The sequence below is a fragment of the Microcaecilia unicolor genome, chromosome 3 (assembly GCF_901765095.1).
Source record: "Microcaecilia unicolor chromosome 3, aMicUni1.1, whole genome shotgun sequence".
NCBI lineage: Eukaryota > Metazoa > Chordata > Amphibia > Gymnophiona > Siphonopidae > Microcaecilia > Microcaecilia unicolor.
Window position 1 is genome coordinate 122,419,496 of NC_044033.1, and position 27,386 is coordinate 122,446,881.

General features: G+C 40.2%; 1 protein-coding gene and 1 long non-coding RNA gene across 3 annotated transcripts in view; both read left to right on the forward strand.

The window, feature by feature from the left end:
- Nucleotides 1-3,814, forward strand: part of LOC115465679 (serine palmitoyltransferase 3-like) — a 247,587-nt gene extending 243,773 nt beyond the window's left edge. For both annotated transcript variants that reach the window (XM_030196336.1, XM_030196337.1), the window contains exon 12: nt 2,292-3,814. In XM_030196336.1, the coding sequence (XP_030052196.1) occupies nt 2,292-2,405 (114 nt within the window). In that variant the 3' untranslated portion in view covers nt 2,406-3,814. The remainder of the gene's footprint in view (nt 1-2,291) is intronic.
- A 395-nt stretch (nt 3,815-4,209) lies between these two features.
- LOC115465680 lies at nt 4,210-26,293 on the forward strand. Its single transcript, XR_003941447.1, has 3 exons — nt 4,210-5,377; nt 22,148-22,157; nt 26,283-26,293. It is a non-coding gene; the product is annotated as an uncharacterized LOC115465680 (long non-coding RNA).
- Nucleotides 26,294-27,386: the final 1,093 nt, after the last annotated feature.

Genomic DNA, 27,386 nt, shown 5'->3' on the forward strand with positions numbered 1-27,386 from the left:
CGCACTCCAGCTGGAACTACCGCTGGCGGACATGTTGGGCCAGCGGTACTTCTGTTTTAGCGTGCAGTAAGCCCACGTTGGGCTTACCAACATTTTGTAAAAGACCCCCTCAGTCTGCATCTAGACTAGCTTGCTGCACACCCTATAACTTAATTCTTTATATCTTCTACTGTGCATACAATTTGCCTCAGTTTAGCCATTCCTCTATCTATCCTAATGATTTAGTGCTACCCATCTTGTCCTATCTGTACAGAATCTCAACTGCACATTCCCCCTTGGTTGCCTATTGAGATGTTTCATTGTATTGTACAAACAGCATTAGCCTCATATCTGTTGAATGTTCTACTGCATGCATCTTAAGGTGTTTCATTTGCATTATGCTGACATTGAGTATTATATTTGTTAAATGAATGTTCTTCCATACTGCCTATTATGGTATTACTTATATTCTGCTGGCATTTCTCATATATCTGTTGTATGAATGTTTTGCAGTGCTGTTAAATGTTTATATCTCTGATACTGTATCTTGTTAGTCCTATTACTAGGATTCAATGTACCATCTGTATATTCCTTCCTATGCTAGGCCTGTTACAAAAGCCTTTACATTGCTCTGTTTGGTTCTCATAACTTTGCGTCTTTGTAAACATAAAGTGCTTTCTCAGGACTGAGGAATGACACTTCAAGGATGCAAGTTTGGCTGGAGCTAAGACTATGCCTTTCATATAAGGTGGATATAACCTTGGGACGTGGTGACAGACTGGTGAGAACACAGTGAGCCTAAGATGCCCAGAATGTTTCAGTCTTGGGGAGAGAGGACACAAGGGTATTGTTTTAGTTTGCACGCAGTACTGATAACTAATTAGCCAATGGCCACCGAGTGTGCACGTGCACACATCAGGAGATACTGATATAATACAGGATACAGGAACATCCATATATGGCATAGGCTACCTAATGATTATAGTTTAGGAGAAATCACATGATTTGGGAGAAAACAAAACTTACAAACGGTATATATGTAATGGCTAAGAGAGATGTTACTGAGCAATCTTTGTTATTCAGTTCTTGTGTCTTGCTTTGCTGTCTGCCAACTTGCTCCAGAGAGAACAATTATTTTGTATTTTGGCTTAGTGAGATACCAATAAAGATTTTTACTGGTTGGGCCTATAACTGAGTCTAATTGTCTCTCTTATTTTTTCAGCCCACGGGGCTGAAGTGTCTCCCCTACCAAGGAACAGAAAAACACACATCTTCATGTTTACTTCATTGATTGTATTTATGCATATATTTAATCATTTTAGTATTGTTACACTGTTAACAAAATTGTAAGTTTTGTCAAGATGTACAAATACATACATGCTATAATCTACCTTGCCTACTAATTGCCTGGACTACACGTAGCTCAGCTGGAGTTTCCTCTCCAGCCTTCTCTTTCTGTGAGGTGCTTTCATTGCTCCTAGTTTCTAGGCATCTTACTGTGATTCCTTCCACCTGTCTTACACTTCTGAAGCTTCTCTTATTCTTCTTCTCGCTGGTCTTCTCTTGACTCCCGGTGACCTGGCTTCTCTAGCCCCCTTGAGCGTGGTTTGGGGTCATATTCAGTCTGTCTTTTGTCCTTTGGATTGATTCCTCTTATTTTCTGTTGCCAAACTTTATTGGCAACCTTTCTGTGTTCATGGGCAGCTAAATTGTGTGCATTCTTGTTAGCTGCAGGTCTCTCTTTCATAGACCTCATCACATTAAGTGTTGGGGGGGGTGTATGTAATGACCATTCTTTACCCAGGTAAAACTTTTAAAACATTTTGTCTTACAAAAGTACTGAATTAGCCAGCTGTGGGCAGCTGTTCTTGTAGACAGGACTGATTTTGCTATGAGAGAATTTGATTAAAAAAAAAAAAACCTTTTGTGCTTGCTAAGACTCATTGAATGGGGATGGTGGATAAGCCATTATATGTTGTGAGGTTCTATTTATTGTAACTCTTTTAGAAGAAAATCATCAACATGGGCTGCTGTTTTTAGCACAGGGTCTCATTGCATAAAATGGGGTGCTGTGCTAATGTAACCTGACTTGTAGACCACATTGATAACATCCCCCCCCCCTTAGTGTAACTATAGCTACTTCTTGATGGTAGTGTATCCTTTTGCTCAATGAGTGTCTTATTAAGACGTTTGCAATAGGCATGACAGGTTAAACAACTGAATAATTCAGACTTTTCAGCTTTTCCTTTTGTGTTATTCATCATATATGGCTAACTGTTAAGGAAACTGATAATGTTGCAATGATTTTGCAGGTGTTGAACGCACTTGATGAAATTGGTGATTTCCTGCAAGTGAAATATTCCCGGCATTCCAAGTCATCTCGTCCTGAGCTGTATGATGAAACAAACTTTGAATTTGATGACTGAGTTTAGTAGCTGTGAACTGAACTTTAGTGGCATAATCTAAAACAGAACTAGGTGCGGAGACTTGACTATCTCTCCACAAGAACCTACAAAGGAATACATACATGAGCAGCCTTCCTCTTGCCACATTCCTACTATGTACTGCCTGTCTAGTAAGTCGCTAAGGCTGCTTCATGCCTTAGCCTGAAGTTAATAAAAAATATAAGTGCACTACAAGCTAAGCACAGAAGAGCAATACAACTGGTATTTGGTGGTGCTGACTGTTGAAAAACGGATCTTGAAAACAAACTGGAGGCCACCAAGTAACAGATGGACATTTCGTTGACCTACTTCCACGTTTCAAAATCTCAAACATCTGTGGGCAAGTAGTGAACAGGAACTTTAATATGATGCTAGGAGTACCCATGCAATGAACAATTTAAGTATGTTTTTGGCAAAATCCTAAGATATATTTTTCTCTGTCCTTACAGTCGACTGCTGCATTTTAATTCCTGGAGGAAACGAGGGAAAAATTTTAATTGACCAAAGATTTGAACTTTTCAATCCAAAGTGATTCAAAGCAATTAGGTTTTATGGTAAATGGTTTATTTCCTTGTATTAATATATATTTGCTCTAAAACATAGAATGCTGTTTGTGTAATTATCAAGAGTCATTTATAATATATATCAAATTAGGCCTCACAAGTCAAGGATACCAACTATGTGGACACACCTATATAGGCTATCATCATAGGCCAACTACCACCTCCGGAAAACCTGCAGAGACCAAAAAAACTCAATATATATATAGAAAAGGGCAGCAAGGAAGATGGAAGTTATGCATACCCTCTCCTGATGAAGTAGCGAGACAGAGGGAATTCACTGTCGAGAGAGAGATTGGTTTGATTATACTATATGGGACAACGAGAAAAAAGTCTGTGTATGGATGTCGGGAGAAGTTATTGAATTTTTGGATTCTATCGTTTCCTTCTTTTGGATGATTCACCCATTTTGAGCGACTTATGAAATAAGCAATTCTGCTCTTCTTTTTTGGATTAAGCTAAGTATTTCTGCCTTTGTGGTGAATTAATTCTATACTTCAAACCGTAATTCTTTATAATTTGATTGTCCCTGTTAGTTCTTACCATATATAATTACTCTTCCGCTAGCACAATTTAGTTGCTTACTAGCACTTCATGGATGTTGCTTGTGTATTTGAATTAAGAATTAGTCACTAGCATACCCTCCGGTTTTTACTGAAGATTGCCTTTTTCTCTATATATATTGAGTTTTTTTGCTCTGTGCAGGTTTTCTGGAGGTGGTGGTTGGCCTATGATGATAGCCTATATAGGTGTGTCCACATACCGTGTTTCCCCGAAAATAAGACACTGTCTTATATTAATTTTTGCCCCCAAAAATGCGCTAGGTCTTATTTTCAGGGGCTGTCTTATTTTTCAGGGAAACATTGGGGTTGGCCTGCCCGCCCTCCGTCGCTCCCAGAACTAACCTTAAATGCCTCCTTTCAGCTTCGCAGCAGCAGGGCAGGCAACTCCTTCCTTCCACGTCCCACCCTCGCCTGATGTAACGTCCGCGAGGGCGGGGCACAAAAGGAAGGAGAGGTCTGCCCTGCTGCTGCTTGCTGCGAAGGTGAAAGGAGGCGTTTAAAGTTAGTTCCGGGAGCGACGGAGGGCGGGTGAAGGGGGGCCCGGCGACCTTGGGTGGGGGGGGCGGCCCGGGGGCGGCCTTGTCCGGCTCTCGGCGGCCCTGCTTTCAAACAAAAATTTGCTAGGTCTTACTTTCGGGGGAGGCCTTATATCTAGCAATTCAGGAAAACCTCTACTAGGTCTTATTTTCGGGGGATGTCTTACTTTCGGGGAAACAGGGTAGTTGGTACCCTTAGCTTGTGAGGCCTAATTGATATACATTATAAGTGACTTGATAATTACACAAACAGCATTCTATGTTTTAGAGCAAATATATATTAATAGTTTCTAAGTTTATTGCGCTAAGCAGATTTTTGTATTTTTGTTATTTCCTTGTATAAAATTTGAGAACAGTTTGATCAAATGCATGTGTAATATATTTATTTAAAGTTTTTTTTTTATACCAGTGATCCAAGCCAGCTATGTTGGTGCTTTTACACAGGTAAAATCCACACCAGTCTAGTTTACACAGCTGAAAGTCCAAAATGTGCTGACCTAAGTGCCCCAGGGATCGCAAGATTTGTTTGGTGTGAATTCAAAGCCACCTTTTTATTATTTTATTTATTTTTGTTTTAGTTGTTGAAACTCTTGCAAATCTTTGGTGAGCCTTTTGTCAGTTGCATTGCAGATTAGCAGTCCAAATTAATGAGGTAATAAAGCAATATGATATTAAGTAAAAGTGAATATGTTGGCATGTGTGCAGTACCAACATATTCACTTTTACTTAATATCATGTTGCTTTATGTAAAAATACATGCATATCATTGAAGTTCATTGTGCTTGTAACTTTTATAAGTCTGTTCCCAAACTTCTTGAACTATTTGGTATTTTATGAATGTTACTGAAATTAAATAATGCTGCCCTTAGCAGAATGATGTTCCACATTAAACCCAGGGCTCCAATAAATATATAAATTCCTGCTTCTTCCATGGTGGTCAAAACTTGTGAATGCAATATAAGTATCATTAAATAATCTATATTTTCGCTTTTAGCTGCTATGCTGTATTTCACAGTTTTTAAACATTTCCTTTCAAATGTTTGTCTATAAGACAATATTTCAGTTGGCTGTAGCAAGTTCGCATAATTGTTATACTGCATACTACAAAAGCCCGGATCGAATGGGTAGAGAGCAGTGTTGTATTGATTATAACCTTTGTCGCTATAGAAATTCCTGTGATTGTATAAACTGACTAGAAAACATACCATCTCATATAGATTGTGTCAAGAGACAGCTTACTTGTTATAAAGACACATGTTTTATGTAAGCTGCGGGTACAATCTGAACACACAGCTGTGTTTTCCTTCTTCCCTTCATCATTAGAGCAGTACCAATCAAACAGAATTTATATGGAGTGACTGGCAGTTGCTCTTTTGAAAAGAACATCTTCCCGAGGTGCTGAGTTATATAGTACTGTGTGAGATGTTTCTGTTCAGATCTGTGAAAAAAAATACTGGAAATTTGCTCAAATATATCAAATATCAAGCTGGATAAGTTTGTTCTTGTAGCAGGAAGCCTGTACCATTTGAGCTAGGCTTTTTGAATGTAACGTTCTTAACTTTTCAAATGTGGTTTAATAAAGATTTTTAACTGACCATGATTCCTCACAGCCAAATGCAAACTGTAGGTGTGTTTTTGCTTCCTTCAAGTATTTAGGATGAACGTGGCTCAGGTTTCAACAGAGTTGCAGATTCAGCTTCTGAATTTGAAGTGTGTTTAGTGTTTACATGATTTTTTTTTTTAATAATGACTTTTCTGTTCTTCACTTTAGAAGTCCACTAATGTTGAAATCCTGCTTTAAAGTTAAACAAGTAGGGTTGCAGTGTACAAACTGCACTTGGAGACCCTTCCAAGAAACATTCACAAGTTTCATTTAATCCCTCCCTTCCCAAGATGTTTGGGAATAACAAATCCATTTTTAAGTCCAACATACACAACTGAAATGATGCTGGTTCTTACTGGTGCAGCTGTTTGGATTTCGTTGTATTCTATGTTTTTCATTATTGTGTTTCTGATGAAACATGGGTATTTTTCCACTAAACCTAAAACACTAGAAAGCATTTTTATTATAGCTGTTTGATGAAAAAATTTTAATTGCACTCACCCAATTAAACATTTATTTACAGTTAATTGCATTTTAATCACAGTTCGGGGGGGGGGGGGGGGGGGGGTTGGGAGCATCTATCCTCTCCCAAAGCATCCATCTCCCTCTTCTGGAGAGGGGTGAATGTCAAGTGTGGAGGTTTCCTCAGCAGGGGGGATGATCTGGGGGGTGGGGAACTTCAGCAGCGGTGGATGTTCCAGGAAGGGGGGTAATCAGAAGACGGATGCTGTTGGGGAAGAGCTTTAGAAGGAGGATTGGATGCTCAATTCAGCCCAGGGTGGTCAAGTGTTAATTTTGATTGCCATTGAGATTTGCATGTTAACTGTGATTAACATCAATCAATCAACAGCCCTAATTTTTATCAAATCATCATAACTGATAAAATGAGAACATTTACAACCACTCTTTAGGGGAGGTTTTCCCTTTAAAGTTAAATTTCTATAAAGAGTGAAAACCGTTTAGGAATATCATCTTGAAAGCCCACACCCAAATGGATTCTACACATTTAAAAAGAATATCAAAGGATGACAAAAGGACTGCCAGTATGATCTTCTTTTAGGAATCTTCTGGGTTCTTGTGACTCAGACTGGCTTTCATCAGAACCAGGATGCTGGGCTCAATCAACCTTGATCTGACTCATAAGGATTTTCCTGTATGGTTATAGGATGAAGTAAGAGGCTAATGGAAAGTAGATAATGAAGAATATAGGACAGCATTGTCAAGTTAGATGTAAAACAATATAATGAGCTAAAAGAGAATTTGGAAAGAAACTTATGTTATAAAGGCAAGGTATCAAACTAAAATAGCACTCATACCATCATCAGGAATAACAAAGAGAATAATTAACAGAAAGCTAAAACATAATTCACGCCAAGAAAGTAAAAATGTTTTTAACACTATTAACAGTAACATTGAGAAAACAAATAAGTCTTCAAAGCCTTACAAAAGTTAAAATAATTCTTTAAAAGATGAATTTCAACAGGGAGGCTGTTCCACAGATGGACAGCCGAAAAGCAAAAAGAATACGAAAAGATTGATTTAAATCTGACATGCTTAGCAGAAGGAAAAGCCAAAGCAAGATGATTGTATGACCAAGAGGTTAAACTATTGTTTAAAACCTTAATTTTTTGTGATAAATCCTTGGGGCAAATGCTGTATAATAGTTTGAAAACCAGAAACAATACTTTAAAGGAAGTCCTCGCCTGAACCAGCAGCCAATGCTGCTTGACCAATAAGGGAGAAACATGGTCAAACTTAGACCTGCAAAAGATTAACCTTGCTGCCGAGTTCTGAACCAGCTGAAGCTTAAAAACATGCTTCGCTGCTGCACCTAAATATATAAGGAGTTACCATCTCTCTATATAAAATGCACCTCCAACGTTCTGAAGCCTCCACAAGTCCCAACATTCCAAATGCATGGTGGTGAAACCCAGAATTCGCCCATGAGTGTTTGCCCCGCCCACCGCGTCAAACGTCATGACGTCGAGGGCGGACCAATGACAAACAACCAATCACATCACGAACCCATTACTAAGCAATGGTACGTAACGAACGACACATCGTGGAACAAAGAAAACCAGCAGCACACAGTTGCTACGCAACGTCAATAGCAACGCTAAAAGGACCAATCACGCAACAAGGCTACGGATCAAGGGAGCAGAAGGAAGAACACAAACCGGGAACTTCAAGAACAGCAAGTAGACGACGAAACTCGCTGGAAGCCGATTCAAATTTGGAAGATCATGCTTAAGATCACGGTATGTGCTTTCCCCAGACAAAATGCCATGCTTAAGATCACAGTACAGTATGTGCTTTCCCTTGACAAAACGCCATGCTTAAGAACACGGTATGTGCTTTCCCCTGACAAAACGCCATACCAAAACAAACGCTATTCAACATCGGAAGTACAAAAATCCGACAGCTAAGAAGTAGCATACAACAAAAACCAACGAAAAACAAACACTATAGTCAATAATACGTCCTTAGCTTTCACAATGTGGGAAGAAATGCACCATATAGATCTCTGCTCTCCACACAAACAACGGACACGGAAGGCATAGGAAGGAAAGAAAAAACCGGCACATACACACTCACTCTCACTCTTACCTGGCTATAATGAGCAAATGACCTGCCACTATCACAGGGACTGCTAGCACCTCTCTCTCACACACACACACGGGACACAAATGGGATGGAAGACCAGGAAAGAATCGGGTATGGAGGGGGCGGCAGGGGAGATAAGGCAAGAACTGCCTCAAATGTTTTTTGCTGTGCTATGTACAATTATAATGCAGACTCTTCATTTTGACCCTACCCTTTCACACTCTCTCTCAGACAGATGCACACACACACACACTTACACTGTCTGTAACTCACACACACACGCACCCACACACATATACACACTCTCTCACAAAGACACACAAACACGCCCAAATGGTTCAGCTGTCCTATGTACAATTTCACTGCTGACGTCATTTTCACACTACTCTTGCACACACACACACACACACCCACTTTCTCTGTGTCACACACACACAGACACGCATACATATACACACTCTCACTCTCTCTAAAACCTTGCTAGCGCCTGTTTCATTTGTTTACGAAACGGGCCTTTTTTACTAGTAGTCCAATAATGCTAATATGGACAATTATACAATAACTCTGAAATGATCATGCAGAAAATAAGAGTGCAGCAATCAAAAGTTGTTTAAGTTTAAAATAGGACCTCCAAATTACATATTTGATTTATTGACAAAGAAGAGTCGAGAAGTATGCCCAGGACTCTAGACTCTCATTCCACCTTTAAGGTTTTCCCTTCTTCCATAAGAATAGATTGAGGAATGTTTGAATGTTGTAAACTGAATCATAGAATCTTTGGTTTTTCTGCATTCAATTTTAGTCGCATGTAAATAGTCCAATCTACAATTTTCTTTAATGTTTTTATAAACAGTAGATGAAATAGTCAACACTCTGCCTAACCAGAATTTAAAGAAAGATATAATCAACGTAAGACATTAACAGTTCTCCAGACACCAAAGTATTCTATCCCAAAATGCTCATGCAAAGGTTGTATAGTAAAGTAGAAATAGGTGAATCGTGGGGTCCAATGAGTTGTAAAATCTCTATCCTTTAAAATATAATACTGTCTGTTTGATAAGAAAGACAAACTAAAGAAATAGAGTCCACCAATCCATGGCTAGATAATAGATTTAGTAATATTTCATGGTTAACTGTGTTAAAGACGGCAGAGATGTCAATATCACCATCTCACCACCTTAAACACATAAGTATTGCCATACTGGGACATACCGAAGGTCCATTAAGCCCAGCATCCTGTTTCCAACAGTGACCAATCCAGGGTACAAGTACCTGGCAAGATCCCAAAACAGTACAATACATTTTATGCTGCTTATCCTAAAAATAAGCAGTGGATTTTCCCCAATTCCAATTTAATAATGGCTTTTGGACTTTTCTTTTAGGAAGCTATCCAAACCCTTTTAAACCCCGCTAAGCTAACTGCTTTTACCACATTCTCTGGCAACGAATTCCAGAGTTTAATTACCCATTGAGTGAAGAAATATTTTTTCCAATTCGTTTTAAATTTACTACTTTGTAGCTTCATTGCGTGCCCCCTAGTCCTAGTATTTTTGGAAAGAGTAAACAAGTGATTCACGTCTACCTGTTCCACTACACTCACCTTCAGGAGCAACAACATCTAGAACTTTCAAAGTGGAATAATTCCAATTAGATAACAGAACAGCTGGATCAACTTCGGTTGCATTCAAGAGAGGAACAACCAAAGATCAGATCTTCCTCTCCCAACTCTAGTATTTCAAAAAGGATTTAACTTTGAATGGGAAGAGGAAAGTTTCAGAGTAAATGTACAATAATGATCCGACCACAACACAGGCTCCCAGTTACAAAAAGCCAATAAAGAGGAATCATTAGCAAATACTGGGTAAGAACTGCCGGATAAATATTGATCTTCAGATCACTCATGACATATCTCTTGCAGAACTATCATAGCCATTATCAAGGTGCAACTTACCATAGAAAGAAACTCAAAGCTGTGAGTGAGTCAATTAGGCCACTAGATGACCAAGGGGTAAAAGGAGCATTCATAAGCAGAAAAACTAAATTTGCTTTGATCTTTGCTGAGGAAAATGGCTAAAAGACACCATATGTGAAACATTATTTGATGGTGATGACTTAAAGAAGCTGAAACAAATCAGGTGAACCTGAAAGATAAAATAATGCAAATTGGTAAACTAGAGTTATAAATCACCAGATCCAAATGATATACATGCCAAAGTTCTGAAAGAGCTCAAAGCTGAAGTAATCCTTGACCTGACAATACTTCCAGCTATTTAACATTACACTGGCTGCCTATTGAGACCAGAATTTATTTCAAACTGGTGTATTTTCTCTTTAAACTTCTACACGGCTTGGCACCAGATTACATATACTCACATTTTATATTTACTTATGCTTTGAGAACAAGATGCACTGGTACTGTAGGTTATTCTTTCCCATTATCAAAAGGAAAAGGAAATTACATCTCTTTGAATTAGGGTTGGCATTTCAAGCGGCAAGATTATGGACTACTAGGAAAAAAAGGCCTGTTTCTGAAACCAATGAAGCGGGCGCTAGCAAGGTATTGGTTTCCTGCAATTAATGTTTAGAAAGGAATTGTTAGGAGAAATGTGTTGTGATGTGAAAGAAAAATTTTAATTCTTGTATTATGTGTAAGATGGAGTAAAATGAGATCTGTATTCTTGTATGTATTTGTATTGTTTTTTCGTTCGGCCCCCCCTTTTTTTCTTTCAATTTGGCGTGCGCACTGATGTGCCGGCGCACTGGGAAATCCTGGCAAAAGTGTAACCCAGACCCGATCAGATCGCAATGGCTGGAAAAGTGCAATGCCTACAAATAAGGTATTTTTGTAATTTGTTGTGGCCACTGATGTGCCGGTGCACTGGGAAATCCCGGAAAAAGTGTAACCGAAAGTCGCTCAGAACGCAATGCCTGAAAAACTGCAGTCCATATTAAGAAGGTTTTCCAATCCGTACTAAAAACCCGCAGTACATACCAACAGCAGCAACAAATATGGGCAACAGAAGTCCCCTTAATAAGTCCCTAATACCTTTGGCAAAGTTTTGCAAACTTTGAACAGATAGCAACAGGTATAATCAGACCACACTACACCGTAACACACATTGGAAAGAAAAAGGTACAAATAAGTCCCTCATACCTTTGGTAAACATTGAACAGATAGCAACACCTATAATCGGAGCACAGTGGAAAGAAAGAAAAATAAACCAATGTTGTTCTCTTTCCAGCGATGTTGGTCTCCTGCTCCACACATAATGAGTGACCCCTTTGCCTGTGACTCTCCTCCCTTCTTTTCTTACACTTCCCTCTGATAGGTCCATCTTGCGTCTGACATTGCATACCATTGCCTGGCAACGGTGCAGCGATTCCTTCACTCTGTGTTCTGCCCTCGATGTCATCACGTTTTGACGCGAGGGCGGGGCAGAGAGACGTGACTAAAAGTGGTTACAGAGCTTCAAACTTACAAACCCTTGAAGCCACAGAGTCAGCTTCAGAATGTTGAGGGTGCATTTTATTATAGTAGATGATCACATCTATTTTCCAATCTTCTCAGTCTTGTATTATTTTTAGGAAAATTTTGAAAACTCTCTTGTTTCAGAAATATGTATCTCATTCTAATTGTTGGAATCAGTAATTATTCTTTTCTTTAGTTAATATGTATTTTTTAACTATTGAATTTATTAGGGCCTTTCTTCCCAGTTAAATGAAACTGACTTCTTAAAAATTGTAACCCACTTAGAACTGTGAGGTAATAGTGGGATAGAAAACTGATTTACCATTACCATTAGAAGATGGCTAGTGCAATGCCAGTTTTTAAAAATTGCTCCAGAGGTGATTTGGAAAATTACATAGTAGTGGTGTTGCTGAACAAAATATTATAAGGTATTCTAAAAACCTAAATTTCTGCCCATATGAATACCTACAGTTTAATGGGGGAAAGCCAATATGGATTTAAAAAAAAAAAAGAAAGACTTAACTTTCTAGTGTTAGATTAATTTTTGAAGATGTAAACATCTGAATAAAGTTGGTTTATCTGGATTTTCAGAAGAAATTTTAGTAAGTTGTAGGAGAGGAGGCAATGTGAATTAAGGACTAATTAAGAGACACAAACATACAGTAGGCCTAAATAGTTAGTCTTTCCAATAGCACAAGGGAAGATTAACCCTTTGATGTGCCCTAGGTACCCAAATTGGTTTCCCCATCATAATATAAATACAAAGGGCCCCATAGTGAAATGTTAAAATGTGGCTCTGATTAGAGAGGAGAATGGTCAGTCACAACAAGGGCAATGAAAAAAAAAGGGGGGACAGCAGACAATGTACAAACTTGCACCTTTATTAAACATCCAGGACTTGTGGGCTGAAACACGGCTCATGAAATATTGCTGGAAGACCTTAGGAAATTGGAAGACTAGGCGTCCAAATGGCAGATGAAATTTAATGTGGACAAATGCAACGTGATGCAATCCGAATCACAGTTACCTGATGCTAGGGTCCACCTTGGGGATCAGCAATCAAGAAAAAGATCTGGGTGTCGTCGTAGATAATACACTGAAATCTTCTGCTCAGTGTGCGGCAGTGGCAAAAAAAGCAAACAGCATGCTAGGAATTATTAGGAAAGGGGTGAAGAAGACCGAAAATACTATAATGCCTTTGTATTGCTCCATGGTGTGTCCGCACCTTGAGTAATGTGTTCAGTTCTGGTCACTGTATCTCAAAAAAGATTTAGCGGAATTAGAAAAGGTTCAAAGAAGAGCAACAAAACTGATAAGGAGGATGGAACTCCTCTCGTATAAGGAAAGGTTAAAGAGGTTAGAGCTCTTCAGCTTGGAAAAGAGACAGATGAGGGGAGATGTGATTGAGGTGGTGTAGAACGAGTAGAAGTAAATTGATATTTTACTCATTCCAAAAGCACAAAGACTAGGGAACACTTGAGGAATTTACATGGAAATACTTTTAAAACAAATAGGAGGAAATATTTTTTCACTCAATGAATAGTTAAGTTCTGTAACTCTTTGCCGGAGGAGGCGATAACAGCGGTTAGTGTATGGAATGCTTTGAAGTCCCCATGCACATCCCCTACCCACCCTGCTAGACCATCCATGAGGGACTGTTATATACACTGTCAGCTAACACATTTGCTTATTACTGATCTGATTCAGAAGGGCAACCTTTGAAAGCTAATCAAGAAATGTATTAAGTTATCTCCAATAAAAAAAGGTATCATCTTATTTTCTTTTCCATGTTTTAATTTTGTTTGATTTCTATTGATTACCTTTAAGAGTGGACTAACACGGCTAACACACCTCTTTACTTAAAAAGGTTTGGACAAATTCCTGGAGGAAAAGTCCATACTCTGCTATTGAGACAGATATGGGAAGCAATTGCTTGCCCTGGGATTTGTAGTATGGAGTGTTGCCACAATTTGGGTTTCTGCCAGGTACTTGTGATCTGCCTTGGCCACTGTTTGGAAAACAGGATACTGGGCTAGATGGACCATTGGTCTGACCCAGTATGGCTACTCTTATGTTCTAATGCTAAAATAAGCTTGTACTAAATCACATGACTGTTTAAAGTCCTGTGATCTCTGACACCGAAGCTGTCAGCTTTTCCCATCAATACCATGTATTTAAGCCTCTGAAGCCACTTTTCCAAGTTGCAGTAATAACCGATCTGGCCGTGCTCATACAGCCCTTCAATACTAATTGTAAACCTACATCAAAAGTCTCTGGAAATACATTCAGCAAACAGAATGCTCTGGTAAACTCAATGTTACACCCAGATGTGACAAATGCTGCTTGGACTGAATGCCAGAAGGAGGAAACTATTGGACACTCACCACATATGAAGCAGAGAGCCTACACCTCCACATTGTCTCCAGCAAGATGGATTAGCTTCCAATCCCTTCTTTTGCATTGTCTAGGGAGTAACATACTACTGCATCAGTAATTTTAATCCCGGTTCCTTAATTTATTTGTTGCATTTGTATCCCACATTTTCCCACCAATTTGCAGGCTCAATGTGGCTTACATTATACCGTAATGGCGATCGCCATTTCCGGATAGAGATTACAAGTATTATTACAGTAAAGAAGGTTATATACATGGTGGTGTTACATTGAAATTCCTGAGTGATGGAGTTGGTAATAGCAATAAGTTAATTAACTAAAGCGAGTTCTTTTCCGGTATGAGAGATAAAGTGTCAGTGCATGGATTGTTTGATTTCGTTCACATCGATGGCATCAATTTAGTGTGAGCATCCAGACTTGTCCAGTTCATGTAAAGTCTAAATGTCTAGTGTTTAGGTTGTATCCTTATGGTATGCCTTCTTGAACAAGTTGGTTTTTAGTAGTTTACGGAAGATTGTCTGGTCGTGCATTGTTTTGATGGCCTTTGGTAGTGCATTCCACAATTGCGTGCTTATGTAGGAGAAGCTGGATGCATACGTGGATTTATATTTAATGTCAGTTAATATGAGGAATCTAATTTTCCATCTCTTGCCACTGATGCCTAGTAATAGATTCACCCAATTCTAACTCCCAGGCCTTCATATATGGTAATTTAATAAACTGATAATGCTTAACTATTTTAGAAAGATATTATATTAATCTTTTAGAAGATTCGCTCTATAACCACAGAATCTCCAAAGGATTTCTATCCCAAAGCACCATGTCTTTATACATAAGTACATAAGCAATGCCACACTGGGAAAAGACCAAGGGTCCATCGAGCCCAGCATCCTGTCCACGACAGCGGCCAATCCAGGCCAAGGGCACCTGGCGAGCTTCCCAAACGTACAAACATTCTATACATATTGTTCCTGGAATTGTGGATTTTTCCCAAGTCCATTTAGTAGTGGTTTATGGACTTGTCCTTTAGGAAACCGTCTAACCCCTTTTTAAACTCTGCTAAACTAACCGCCTTCACCACGTTCTCCAGCAACGAATTCCAGAGTTTAATTATGCGTTGGGTGAAGAAAAATTTCTCCGAATTGTTTTAAATTTACTACACTGTAGTAATAAGGGGTTCAATCATGGAATAATGTAAGGTGTTACTATTGGAAGTACGGTTTGAGTTTAATGTAACATGCTGACTATTGTTTCTTTCAGTGTACATGGCAAAAGTGAAGGTAGTAAGGGGGGAGGGGGATAAGAGAGGGTACTGTTATAAAACAAAAACTGATGATAGCAACTTAAGATTAATGTACATAAGAACGATAGCTTTACAATTTGTTGTGTATGTACTCTATGTGTTACCAGGTGGAATCATCAATAAAAATGTTGACACATAAAATTTACTACACTGTAGTTTCATCGCATGCCCCCTAGTCCTAGTATTTTTGGAAAGCGTGAACTGATGCTTCACATCCACCTGTTCCACTTTACTCATTATTTTATATACCTCTATCAAGGTCTCCCCTCAGCCGTCTCTTCTCCAAGCTGAAAAGCCCTAGCCTCCTTAGTCTTTCTTCATAGGGAAGTCGTCCCATCCCCGCTATCATTTTAGTCGCCCTTCGCTGCACCTTTTCCAATTCTACTATATCTTGATATGCGGCGACCAGAATTGAACACAATACTCAAGGTGCGGTCGCACCATGGAGCGATACAACGGCATTATAACATCCTCACACCTGTTTTCCATATCTTTCCTAATAATACCCAACATTTTATTCGCTTTCCTAGCCGCAGCAGCACACTAAGCAGAAGGTTTCAGTGTATTATCGACGACGACACCCAGATCCCTTTCTTGGTCCGTAACTCCTAATGTGGAACCTTGCATGACTACTACTACTACTACTACTTAACATTAAACGTCAACTGCCATTTAGCCTCCCAGTCTCGTAAGGTCCTTCTGTAAGTTTTCACAATCCTGTCGCGAGTTAGTGACTTTGAATAACTTTGTGTCATCAGCAAATGTTATTACCTCACTAGTTACTCCCATCTCTAAATCATTTATAAATATATTAAAAAGCAGCGGTCCTAGCACAGACCCCTGAGGAACCCCACTAACTACCCTTCTCCATTGTGAATACTGCCCATTTAACCCCACACTCTGTTTCCTATTCTTCAACCAGTTTTTAATCCACAGACCAGAAGAGAGTCAATGCCTCAAACCTAAATAAAAGTAGAAATCTGATGAAGGCACCTGAAAGGCCACCCAAAGGGCCTCAAAAGTTTGTAATTTCCCGTCCTGAAAAAGTTGGTACAAATTCCTAGAGAGCTGAGGATCACTAACAGATGTTTCCACTCCCAACACTAGAGAGACCAGGACCTCCACTGCTAACCAAAAACCCCCACAGTGGAACTTCACCAGAGCTTCAGGACATGTCTAAGCAAGGGATTATCTAAACTTGCATACAACCCCCAAGGCATTTCATAAATAGGGGATTGTTTAATGTAGTATTGCTCTATTTGAATAAAAGGTTTATGAGGGATACTATGTCTCCACTCCCGCATGTGGCAAATTTGTGCTGCAATATAATATGACTTACTTTTGGCACCCTCAGGCCTCCTAGTTTTTATGTTTCATAAGAGTAGCCCTAGAGATTCTTGATCACTTAGATCTACATATAAAGGGAGATAATAAATGTTGCCACTGTTCCAGTGACTTAAAAGGAACCGGAATAGGCAAAATAAATATAAAAACCTAGGCAGGATATTTGTTTTCACTATTGCCACCTTGCCCATCCAAGAATAGGGACCTCTATTCCTCTCTCTAAGGTTTGTTTGTATCTGCCTCACCAAGGGGACATAATTAGCCAAAAAGATTTGGTCAATAAAAGGAGTAAACTTCACTCACAAATATTTGAGCTGATGAGTTACCCATTCCAAAGGAAAATTAGCCTTACGATTTTCTAATACCTTCTATTCCAAAGTAAGGTTAAGTGCTTCTGGTTTATTAATATTTGCCTTAAAGCCTGATACAGTGCCATAATCCCTCATCTCATGCAGAACTAGGAAGGGACATATGTGGTTAAGTCAAAGATAAAACAACATTATCCGCAAAGAGGGAAATTGTATAAAAGCCTTCTAAGAGCCCTTTAATATCAGGTTTGCTAAGCATATGGGAAACAGTTCCATGACACGGGCAAACAGCAAAGGTGACAAAGGGCACCCCTGTCGTGTAACCCTGCCCAATGGGAAAGTAGATATTTATCCCCAGTTAACTTTAATACACACTCTGGGGTTAGCATATAAGGTGTTCAATCAGATGCAGAACTCATCACCCACCCCTACCTTCCTCAAAATAGAAAATGCCAGTACACCCAGTTGAATGCCTTCTCCCATCAATGGCCAGCAACAAGGCTGTAATGTTCTCTGATTGCACTACTCACATGAGGTGGAGGACCCTCTTAATATTGTCCAAAGTCTGCTGCTCAGGCACAAACCCAGCCTGATCTAAAAGGACTACCGAGGTCATCCAAGGGGCCAAAATATTAGCCAACAACTTTGCCAATATCTTCAGATTAATATTAATAAGAAAAATTGGTCTGTAAGACCCACAAACTGTGCTGTCTCAGAGAATAGGATACCTGTGGTGTTACTGTGATCTCCTATGGATTCTCCTTGTCTTAATGCATTAAAAAAATGAGCCAGGATGGAGGCCAACATAACTGAAAAAGTCTTGTAAAACAGCATTAGAGAATCCATCCAACCCCAGTGCTTTGCCCACAGGTAGGTGTTATGACTGTAAAAACCTCCTCAGGTAACAGGGGCTTCTAAACAAGATTGCGCTTCCATTAGAAAAGTGGGCAACTGCACACCCTATAAGTATGTCTGTAAATCACCTTCCATGATAGTAGTATCAGTGGAGTACAGCTGTGTGTAAAAGTCCAAAAAGCACTCCTGGATCTGCTCCTCCTTATAGACCAAACCCCCCTTCCCATCACATATTTTTAATATCTGATGTTGCGCCTGTTTTTTTTGTTGTTTTTTTTTTCTCCTGGCTAGCAAATACCCACCTTTATTTCCAAACTCATATGATTGTATGATTGTTGTTGTGTTTGTTTTAATTGAAATTCGATTTCCATTTGCCTGACCTCCTGCAACTCCAGATTCAGTATAACTAGTAATTTCCTATCAGACCTTTTACAGGAATACTGATAGCGCCTTTCCACCTTTGCAATTTGAGAGAGGAGTAAGGCTTCCCTCTGGACCCACTTCCTCTTTTTCCTGCAACCCCATTTAATAAGAGTTCCTCCATGAGCAGTTTTTAGGCCATCCCATAAAGAGGCCACCGCAGTTTCTGGTATATCATTAAATTCCAAATATTGATCTAACTCCCACTCTACATCTATTCTAATATTCTGTTCCAATAAGTTTTGGTTTTAGATTTTTCTCCCAAATGAAAGATACCCCATATTGGAGCGTCATCTAACCACTTTGTGGATTCTATACAGGCATCCTCCATGGAGTTTAACCAAAAGACATCCCCAAGAACTACATCCAAACGTGCATTAAGTATCATGCACTGCAGAGTAATAGGATAATTGCTTTTCCTGGGGATAGTTAGTATGCCACACATCCATGAAGCCAAAATCCCTCAGAAGTTTGTTTACACATTCTGAGCTCCTCAAGTTCCTTCCTAAAATGCTTTGTAGCTCTTGTCAGGCATATCTGGAAAGGGCAACAGACAAACCCACCAAGAGTGTCTTGTCTACTGATGTCATCAAAGAGGAAGGGCACAGAGACAGAAATACTTGCCCACATGAAAGAATGTGGAGAATTATTCAAAAGGTCTGCCTGAAGGCAGCTCAGAAGCACAAATCACAGAGAACCAAAGCAAAGATGTTTAGCTCCTAAAACAAGGGGGAAAAATGTGCAGACTCCACAAACAATTCAAAGTCAAGGTCTTGTAAGTTTTAAAAGGAGTAAAGTCCAGATTTAGCTCAGAAAACTCTTTCTTTCTTCATGGCACACTAATCTCTCATGATCATCCTTTTACAAATGGTCATTTTGGATGCTGTTCCTTTAATTGCACATATCAAACACTACCTCCTAATCCAATGAATTAGCTCTCAATTGGGCACAGTTTATCATCCTTGGACTTCCATGGGAGATTAAGGTTTTACCTTTTTATTTATACTTTAGAAATGCTTTGAAGGCCTTGTTATTTAATCAATGCTTGTTAGTTAAAAGAGTTTTATTAACAGGTAAGGATTTTTAGATGATCTGTTTTGGACTATATTGTGATCTGTTATATTTGTCAATAGCTACCTCTTCTAAGCTTTTTGTTAACTGCTTTGAATCCTTTGAAAGAGTTGACAGTATACAAAACAGAGAACAATAGAATAGAATAGAATAGAATCCTTACCTTCTATGTTGGATTCCCCTCTTAAATACTGGTTAGCAGTGGCGTTCCTAGGGGGGCTGGCACCCGGGGCGGATCGCCGATTCGCCCCACCCCCAGCAAAAGGACCCCCCCCCCCCCCCCCCCGGCCGGGTGCATGCCGCGCGTGCCTGTCCTCCGTTGTTCCATGCTTCTTCTCTGCCCTGGAACAGGAAGTAACCCTTTCCAGGGCAGAGAAGAAGCATGGAACAACGGAGGGCAAGCGCACGCGGCACCCCCCCCCCCCGGCGGCGTTCACCCGGGGCGGACCGCCCCCACCGTCCCCCCCCCTAGGAACGCCACTGCTGGTTAGGCCCCAGAAGGGGATAACATGAATCTCAAATCGTTTTTAGAGTCCTCATTGAAAAGTATGCTGATATCTTTTGCCATGGAGCCAGACCGCAATGCAGTTTTGAAGCTCTCCTTTAGACATTTAGATACGCAGTTCTCTGATCTTTCAAGAGAAACACAGATGAGGCGTAAAGCCTTCCTGGCCTTTCGGCCAAGGATACAGGCTTTGGGTGCCAATTTTATGCTTAAATTTCCTTGTTTGTGTTTTGTGATTTTTCAGGCTAACCAATTTCAATTCTTTGACCCCAAGCAGCTAGAAGAATTTCTTGTAGCTAAAGAGGAAATAAATGTTGTTGTATAGTCTCATAAGAACAGGTCACTGAGGGGCCCTTTTACTAAGGTGCACCAAAAAATGGCCTGTGCTGATGTAGGTGCATGTATTGGATGCGCGCAGGTCCATTTTTCAGTGTGCCTGCAAAAAAGGCTTTTTTTTGTTGAAAATGGACATGCGGCAAAATAAAAATCAGTGCGCGTCCATTTTGGGCCTGAGACTTTACACGTTAACCAGGCGGTAATCGTCAGCACGCATACACTGCCAATTACCTCCCGGTTAGTGCCACATGGTAGAAAATAGAAATTATTTTCTGCCACGCATTTTGGACGCACGTCAAAATTAGAATTATCACCTGGGGCATGCGGTAGCTGAGCGGTAGTTCTAATTTGACAGGTGTTGTATGCGCATAGGCGCCTACCCGTCTTAGTAAGAGGGCCCATGAGAAAGGTTATAAATAAACTGCAACAGCCAGGACTTGTTTTGCCTTTCGAATTTAGAGAATGAGGGTTTGAGTCTGAGCTCAAATGGCAGGGTATTCCATAACTACAGTCCAGCATAACATAAGGCATTTTCATGAGAGACATTACCATTTGTCTGTGCAGATCACTTTGACAGGCATCCAGAAGACAAAGAGTGCTAGGTTCTACAAAAGTGAAGCACCTGTGCTCATATCTGAGTCCATCATCCTACTTCAGAAGGTACTTGTGGGAAAGAGAGAGAGGGGTCCCAGAAGATGGTGTTCGTTTTGTCTGGTTTTTGTACTGTTCTTCAGCCTGGATGCCCAGGCTATTAAAGTAAGCCAATGAGGAGTTGAAAAGGTTACAGATAGAAAAGGCAGCATGTTGAAGCCAGCATGTTGCAGGCTGAGGCTGCAAGAGCTTCCCCCAAAGCCTGTTACTCCTAAAGCACCAATTCAGTTTTAAATCCTGTGGAGCCTCTGATTGTGGAAGCAACAGCTGCCAAAATATTGTTAATCTTCTTGATGTGATATTTCCCTAGCCGCCTCATAATCGAAAGTGAAAGATGCCCATATTTCGACCCAAATCGGGAGATGGGCATCTTTCTCCTGTGGGCGCCCAAATCAGTTTAATCAAAAGCCGATTTTGGTTGTCTTCAACTGCAATCTGTCGCAGAAACGGCCAAAGTTGACGGGGGCGTGTCGGAGGTGTGGTGAAGGCGGGACTGAGGCGTGGTTATCGGCCGAGGAGAGATGGGCGTCTTCGGCTGATAATCGAAAAAAGAAAGGTGTTTTTAGCACGAATTTGGGCCACTTTTTTTGGACCCTGTTTTTTCACGAACAAGTCCCAAAAAGGTGCCCTAAATGACCAGATGACCACCGGAGGGAATTGGGGATGACCACCCCTGACTCCCCCAGTGGTCACTAACCCCCTCCCACCAAAAAAACCCCACTTTACAAAGTTTATTTTCCCAGCCTCTATGCCAGCCTCAAATGCCGTACCCACCTCCATGACAGCAGAATGTGTTCTATCCTGTAACAGCCTTTCCCTGGTTCTGATGTGGCTCTCGGGTGAGTGTGACACCTTTTCTGTTATGCGCAGTGCAGAGTCACATCAGCAATGCATTGTGGTGGGTGTAGGGTAGTGGGCTTCATGATTCCACTATCTTCTGTTCAATGCTCACGATGTTGGTAGTTGGTAGGCTCTACTCCCATGGTGCTTTTCCCCCTGCTTACTGGGTCAGAGTGTGCCCTGTTGTGTTTCCGGTAGTCCATGCGGTAGTGGCCATTTTTGTAAGCCAGTTTTAGCTCCCTTTCATGTGTCACCCACGTTACTGAAAGTGGGCAGTGTACACCATTCTGCCAGCTCTGACCTACTGCTAATCTCAGTACCAGGGAGACTCTTTGCCAGTGGGACACAACCTCTGATCTGTAGTTAACTGTGAGTAAACGTGCTTATTCAAATAAAGGACGTTTTCAGCTAGATTAGTCTTCAGGTGTAAACTGCTGTACCAAGGTTATATAGCAGCAACAAGTCCTGTCCCTGGAGCACTTTTAGTGAGTACTGCAGTGCACTTCAGGCAGGCAGACCCAGGCCCATCCCCCCCCCCCCACCTGTTTTTTTATTATTATTTGTGGTATATTAAATAAAAGTGAACTGTGGGAGATACTTGACAGGATCGATAGAGAGGCAGAGGTAAGATGGATGGTAGACATGGAAAGTGAAGAATTGTAAAATAGAAGACTGGGTGAAAAACAGAAAAAAGCAGGAGAGACACTAGGACCAACAAGAATAAAAGTAGAAAAAAATTTATTTTGAATTTATTAATTGGAATATGTCAGCTTTTGGAAATGTGCTTGTCTAATATCTTGCATTTTGGTTTCTAATTTTCTAGTATTACTATAAACAGAATCTAATTTCTTGAAGTTTAAGATCAGTTTTTTGCCTTCATATTTCTATTTTCATTCTATCATCTCTTGTTTCATATTTGTTGAGGGTCTGTCTATATTTTGCATGTCTGACCAAGGTGCGATATTCTGCTAGCATAAAGTTTCTGTTTTGAGATCTTGCAGTAATCCTGTTTGTTCTGTTTTCTAGGTAACGTATTGGTGTTTTAAGGCCCAGTGTAATATTAACAGTGCTGCTTTTCATGAATAAGTCTTGCGCATTAGTGCTATTATGGTATGGTAAAGTTATGAGTGTGTTTTTGCACAAGTTTGAGCTTAGTGTTTTGCAACCGAGAAATTATATGTTGGTCTTACTGAGGTCGATGTAAACACAGACTTTGCAAACTCAAACCCACAAAGAACACAGGGAAGATGACACAAAGATATTTATTTATTTGGATTTTGCTCACACCTTTTTTCAATAGTAGCTCAAGGTGAGTTGCATTCAGATACACTGGGTATTTCTCTGTCCCTGGAGGGCTCTGTCTGTTGATCAGCTGCCAGGAAGAAACCTCATATATGGAGCTCAGTGCTCAGAAAGCTACGTTGTGCAGCATCAGCAGTTAAATGAGTTTCTTCCTGGCAGCTGATCAACAGACAGTTTTTTTTTCTACAAACCATTACAAAAGATCAAAAAGACTCCTGAGGCAGGCCGGTTGGCCGAAACACGGCCGTGTCGAGTTTCACTGATTCACATTATTAATGTGGACCCATCAATAAATTTGGATTAATTACACAACGTCTAAAGACAATATGTTTGTGTCATCTTCACTGTGTTGTTTGTGGGTCTTACTGAGGTAACATAAAAACTTTACTATAATTTTAGTTTCTCATAACAGCAGACATGGTTTTAGAACATTTAGCAGGAACTGATTTGTGTCAAGGTGATTGTCTTCATAAAAGACTTGTGTCTGATCAGGTTTAAGTTTTGAGACACTGCCTCTTGAGGGATCTTTAAATACAGTTGAATTGTTTCTCACGTGTGTGGTTTAGTGTTGGCAAGAGCTTGAAATAATTTAGTTTAAAATATGTAACATATCATCCATGATACAGGAATCCATTTTTAGGTGCATGTGAAGGCATTACTTGCCAATAAGAGTAGCCAACAGCCCTTCCTTAGGCCTCAATCCCCTCACCACTGTGCCAAATTTATACCCCCAAAGCACTGCAAGAAAAACCTCACTGTGGAGTGGAGGAGTAGTTAAATGGCCCTTGTTCCTTCTCACCCAGTACTTCCCCTCGCCCTTAATTGTCTTGTCTGTCTGTATTATTTTTAGATTGTAAGCTCTATTGAGCAGGGACTGTCTCTCTATGTGAGGTGTTCAGCGCTGCGTGCGTCTGGTAGCGCTATACAAATGTTAATAATAATAATAGTGCAGTGGGTTGAAAACCCAGGGAACCTGGTTTTGATTCCCACTGCAGCTCCTTTGACTTTGGGCAAGTCACAACCCTCCATTGCCCCAACTACAAAAACTAAGGGTGTCTTTTACTAAGGCGCGCTTACATTTTTAGCACGTGCTAAAATTGTGGGTGCACTAAACGTTAGAGATGCCTATAGGAATGCATTAGCGTCTCTAATGTTTAGCGCACCCACAATTTTAGCACGTGCTAAAAACGTGAGCACGCCTTAGTAAAAGACCCTCTTAGATTGTGAGCCCACTAGGGACAAAGAAAGTCCCTGCATATAATAAATATAAACCACTTTGGTTGTACCATAAAAAGGCAGTATATCAAATCCATGACCTTTTACCCTTTACCTTTATTGGCCTTCAATCTCTTTGGAATGGACCAACCTTGGCATCTCTATACTCTGGTCCAGCATTCTTTCCCTCCTTTCCCCTGGCCCTGCAGCCCCGCTTCTTCCAGTAGAAAAAAAAAAGTGGTATGAAGATGAAGAGGGGAGAGCATTAAGGGGAAAAGTGTAGAAACATACATGAAGAAAAAAGATATTCAAATATCCACTAGTGAGACAAAGAAGGAAGAGAGAGAGCTGAAACTGAAAAAAAAGAAGGAAGACACCAGAGAGAAAAACCAAAGGAACAGATGAGACCAAAGAATAAGGAGAGATGTTGGCTAATAAAATCAAGCCAGAGACACCAAAGGTTAGACATTTTTATTGTCCAATGTCTTGGGGCCCAGTTTCACAACCTGAACAAATGTTCCACATAATTTTGAGCAGCTGGATTTTGTTAGCCAATTTGGCTTTATCATTGCATAATTAATTCTCTTCTATGTGGAACATATCAGGCAGTCTAACTAGATCCTAAGAAGGCAATTCTATAAGTGATCCCATTTTGGCTCCCTGATGCAGCATGGTGAAAGCCTATTCCACATATCATCTGGGAGAGGGAAAGAAAGAGAGAGAGACTGGACTAGACTAGGGGAGAGATGAGTAGAGATGCTGGACCAATAGAGGGAGGTAGAGAGAGATGCATTGCCACACCATGGAGGTGGGAGGTGCAGGAGGAAGGAAAGAGAGAGGAAAGAAGCAGGGTCGCAGAAGAGATGCTGGTTGTGGAGGAAGCATAGAAACATGGAGACAGAGCAGCAATACTGGACACAATGGGAGGGATAGGGACACAGTAGAGAGATGCTGAACATAGGGGGAGGACAGGGAGGAGGACGGACCACAGAGGGAGATGCTGGACAGGATGGATAGGGACACACAGAAAAGATGGATGGCGGACATAGAGAGAGACCCTGGAGAGAATTAAGAAAAAACATAGAAACAAATCAGAAGAGAGGCACTCGGACCAAAACGCTGTCAACAACAAGGTAGAAAAAACTTTTCTTCTAACTACTTAACTACTAATATGCCCGCTTTGGGGAAATGTGCAACCCCCCTGCCCCAACACTTAGGAAGTGAAAGTGTTAGAGGGGCCTCCCTCAGTGTTTCTGCCCAGGACTCATTCAGTCCTAGTTCCGCCACTGTCCTGTCCCATGACTTTAATTTTCTCAGGAGTCATTCATGAGGTACACCTTGCAAAGGCCTAATGAATGTCCAGATGCACAATATCAACTGGCTCACCTTTATCCACATGTTTATTTACTCCTTCATAGAAATGTAGCTATGCATATGCTCAGTAATTTTGTTCTTTATAATAGTCTCTAACATTTTGCCCAGCACTGACATCAGGCTCACTGGCCTATAATTTCCTGAGTTACCTCTGGAACCCTTTTAATAAATTGCCATTACTTTGGCCACTCTCCAGGCTTCCAGGACCACGCTTGATTTTAAAGATAAATCATACATTTTGAATATGGACATTTTAGCAAAAAAAAGGCAGGCTAAATCACATTTCAGATTACAATATTTTGCATGCTTATATCATTGTTCTATTATTTGAATTTATGTCTGTAATTGAAAGGTTAAATGTGCCCTTTTCAGAGTTTAAAAATACTCTTTGGAGTTCATTTTCCTGTCCCCTTGCCCCAGTTAAAATTCCTTTGAAAAAAAGCAAAGGGTTCATGAGCATTTCCTCTACAGGACTGCCAGCTTGTTGTGCTCCTGGGGAGCCTAGTTTGAGATGCCAACAAAATCTCTTCCTCTATAGCATGTATTTCTAGCAGAGAGACATTTGTATAATAAAGGGTGTCTTTGATTCTAGGGTAATGTGTTTTAGGATTTGGAAAATTCCTCGACTTCCTGCCAGGACTTGCAGCGACAATTACACAACCACAACACAAGGTCCGCACAATACCATTGTTCAGCTTACATTTCAGACAAGCCCAAATATTTGAGGTTAAAAATTATTTCATGTGAAAGGAAAATAGTTTAATACGTCCCTTATATAAATTGAGGACACTTCATGTTTGGCAGCTGTGATTACACAATTCATCTCCATCCAGATTTGTGCCTAGTTTCTTCTAAGAGACCACAACTTGGTCTTGTCTGCAGCATATTTTTCTTTGAAAGATTATACTTTCTGACATTTAAGAAACAATTTGAAGTACAATTGTGCAAGAGCACCAGTGGCTCCTGACTGTCAGTTTTTTGTTAACACTGGCCTTTTGACCATTAATACATTTCTTCCTCTGTACAGGAACAAGAAAACAATTACCCTGTATAATTTTTACCTTTGCTGTATGACCTACTGCTTTCCAACTTTAAAACAAAGAACAAAACTTGGTGTAGGAGGCATTGCACAGGTTGTAGGAAATAATTTTTTTTGGACTAACCCAGGGGTTTTCAACCCAGTCCTTGGGACACATTTAGCCAGTAAGGTTTTCTGGATAACCACAATGAATATGCATGAGATAAATTTACATACATTACCTCCATTCTCTGCGAATCTATTTCATGCTTATTCATTTTGGATATCCTGAAAACCTGACTGGTTAGGTGTGTCCCAAAGACTGGATTGAGATCCCCTGGACTAACCTAATGCATGTGTGACTAGTTTTCAAGACTTATGCCCCCTCCTGTAGATGCTTTTGTATTGACTTGCTGAACGGATCAATGTTCTCAAAAGCTAGTCGTGTGTAGATTACATCATTCTAGTTTGTTTGTTGTGCCTGAATTCAAATAAGGCTGTAGGCCACCTTAGGAAAGGCAGGGTGAAAATTCAGAAATGATTATTGGTTAACTTTTATTTAAATTATTTATTGTTTACTTGAAATGTTCTATACTGCCTTTCATTAGAAAATTGTATGCGCTGCAGAGAAAACTGGATTCTTTGCAGACTGAAGTACCGCATATTGAACCTACATAAGAATTATCTAAGGAC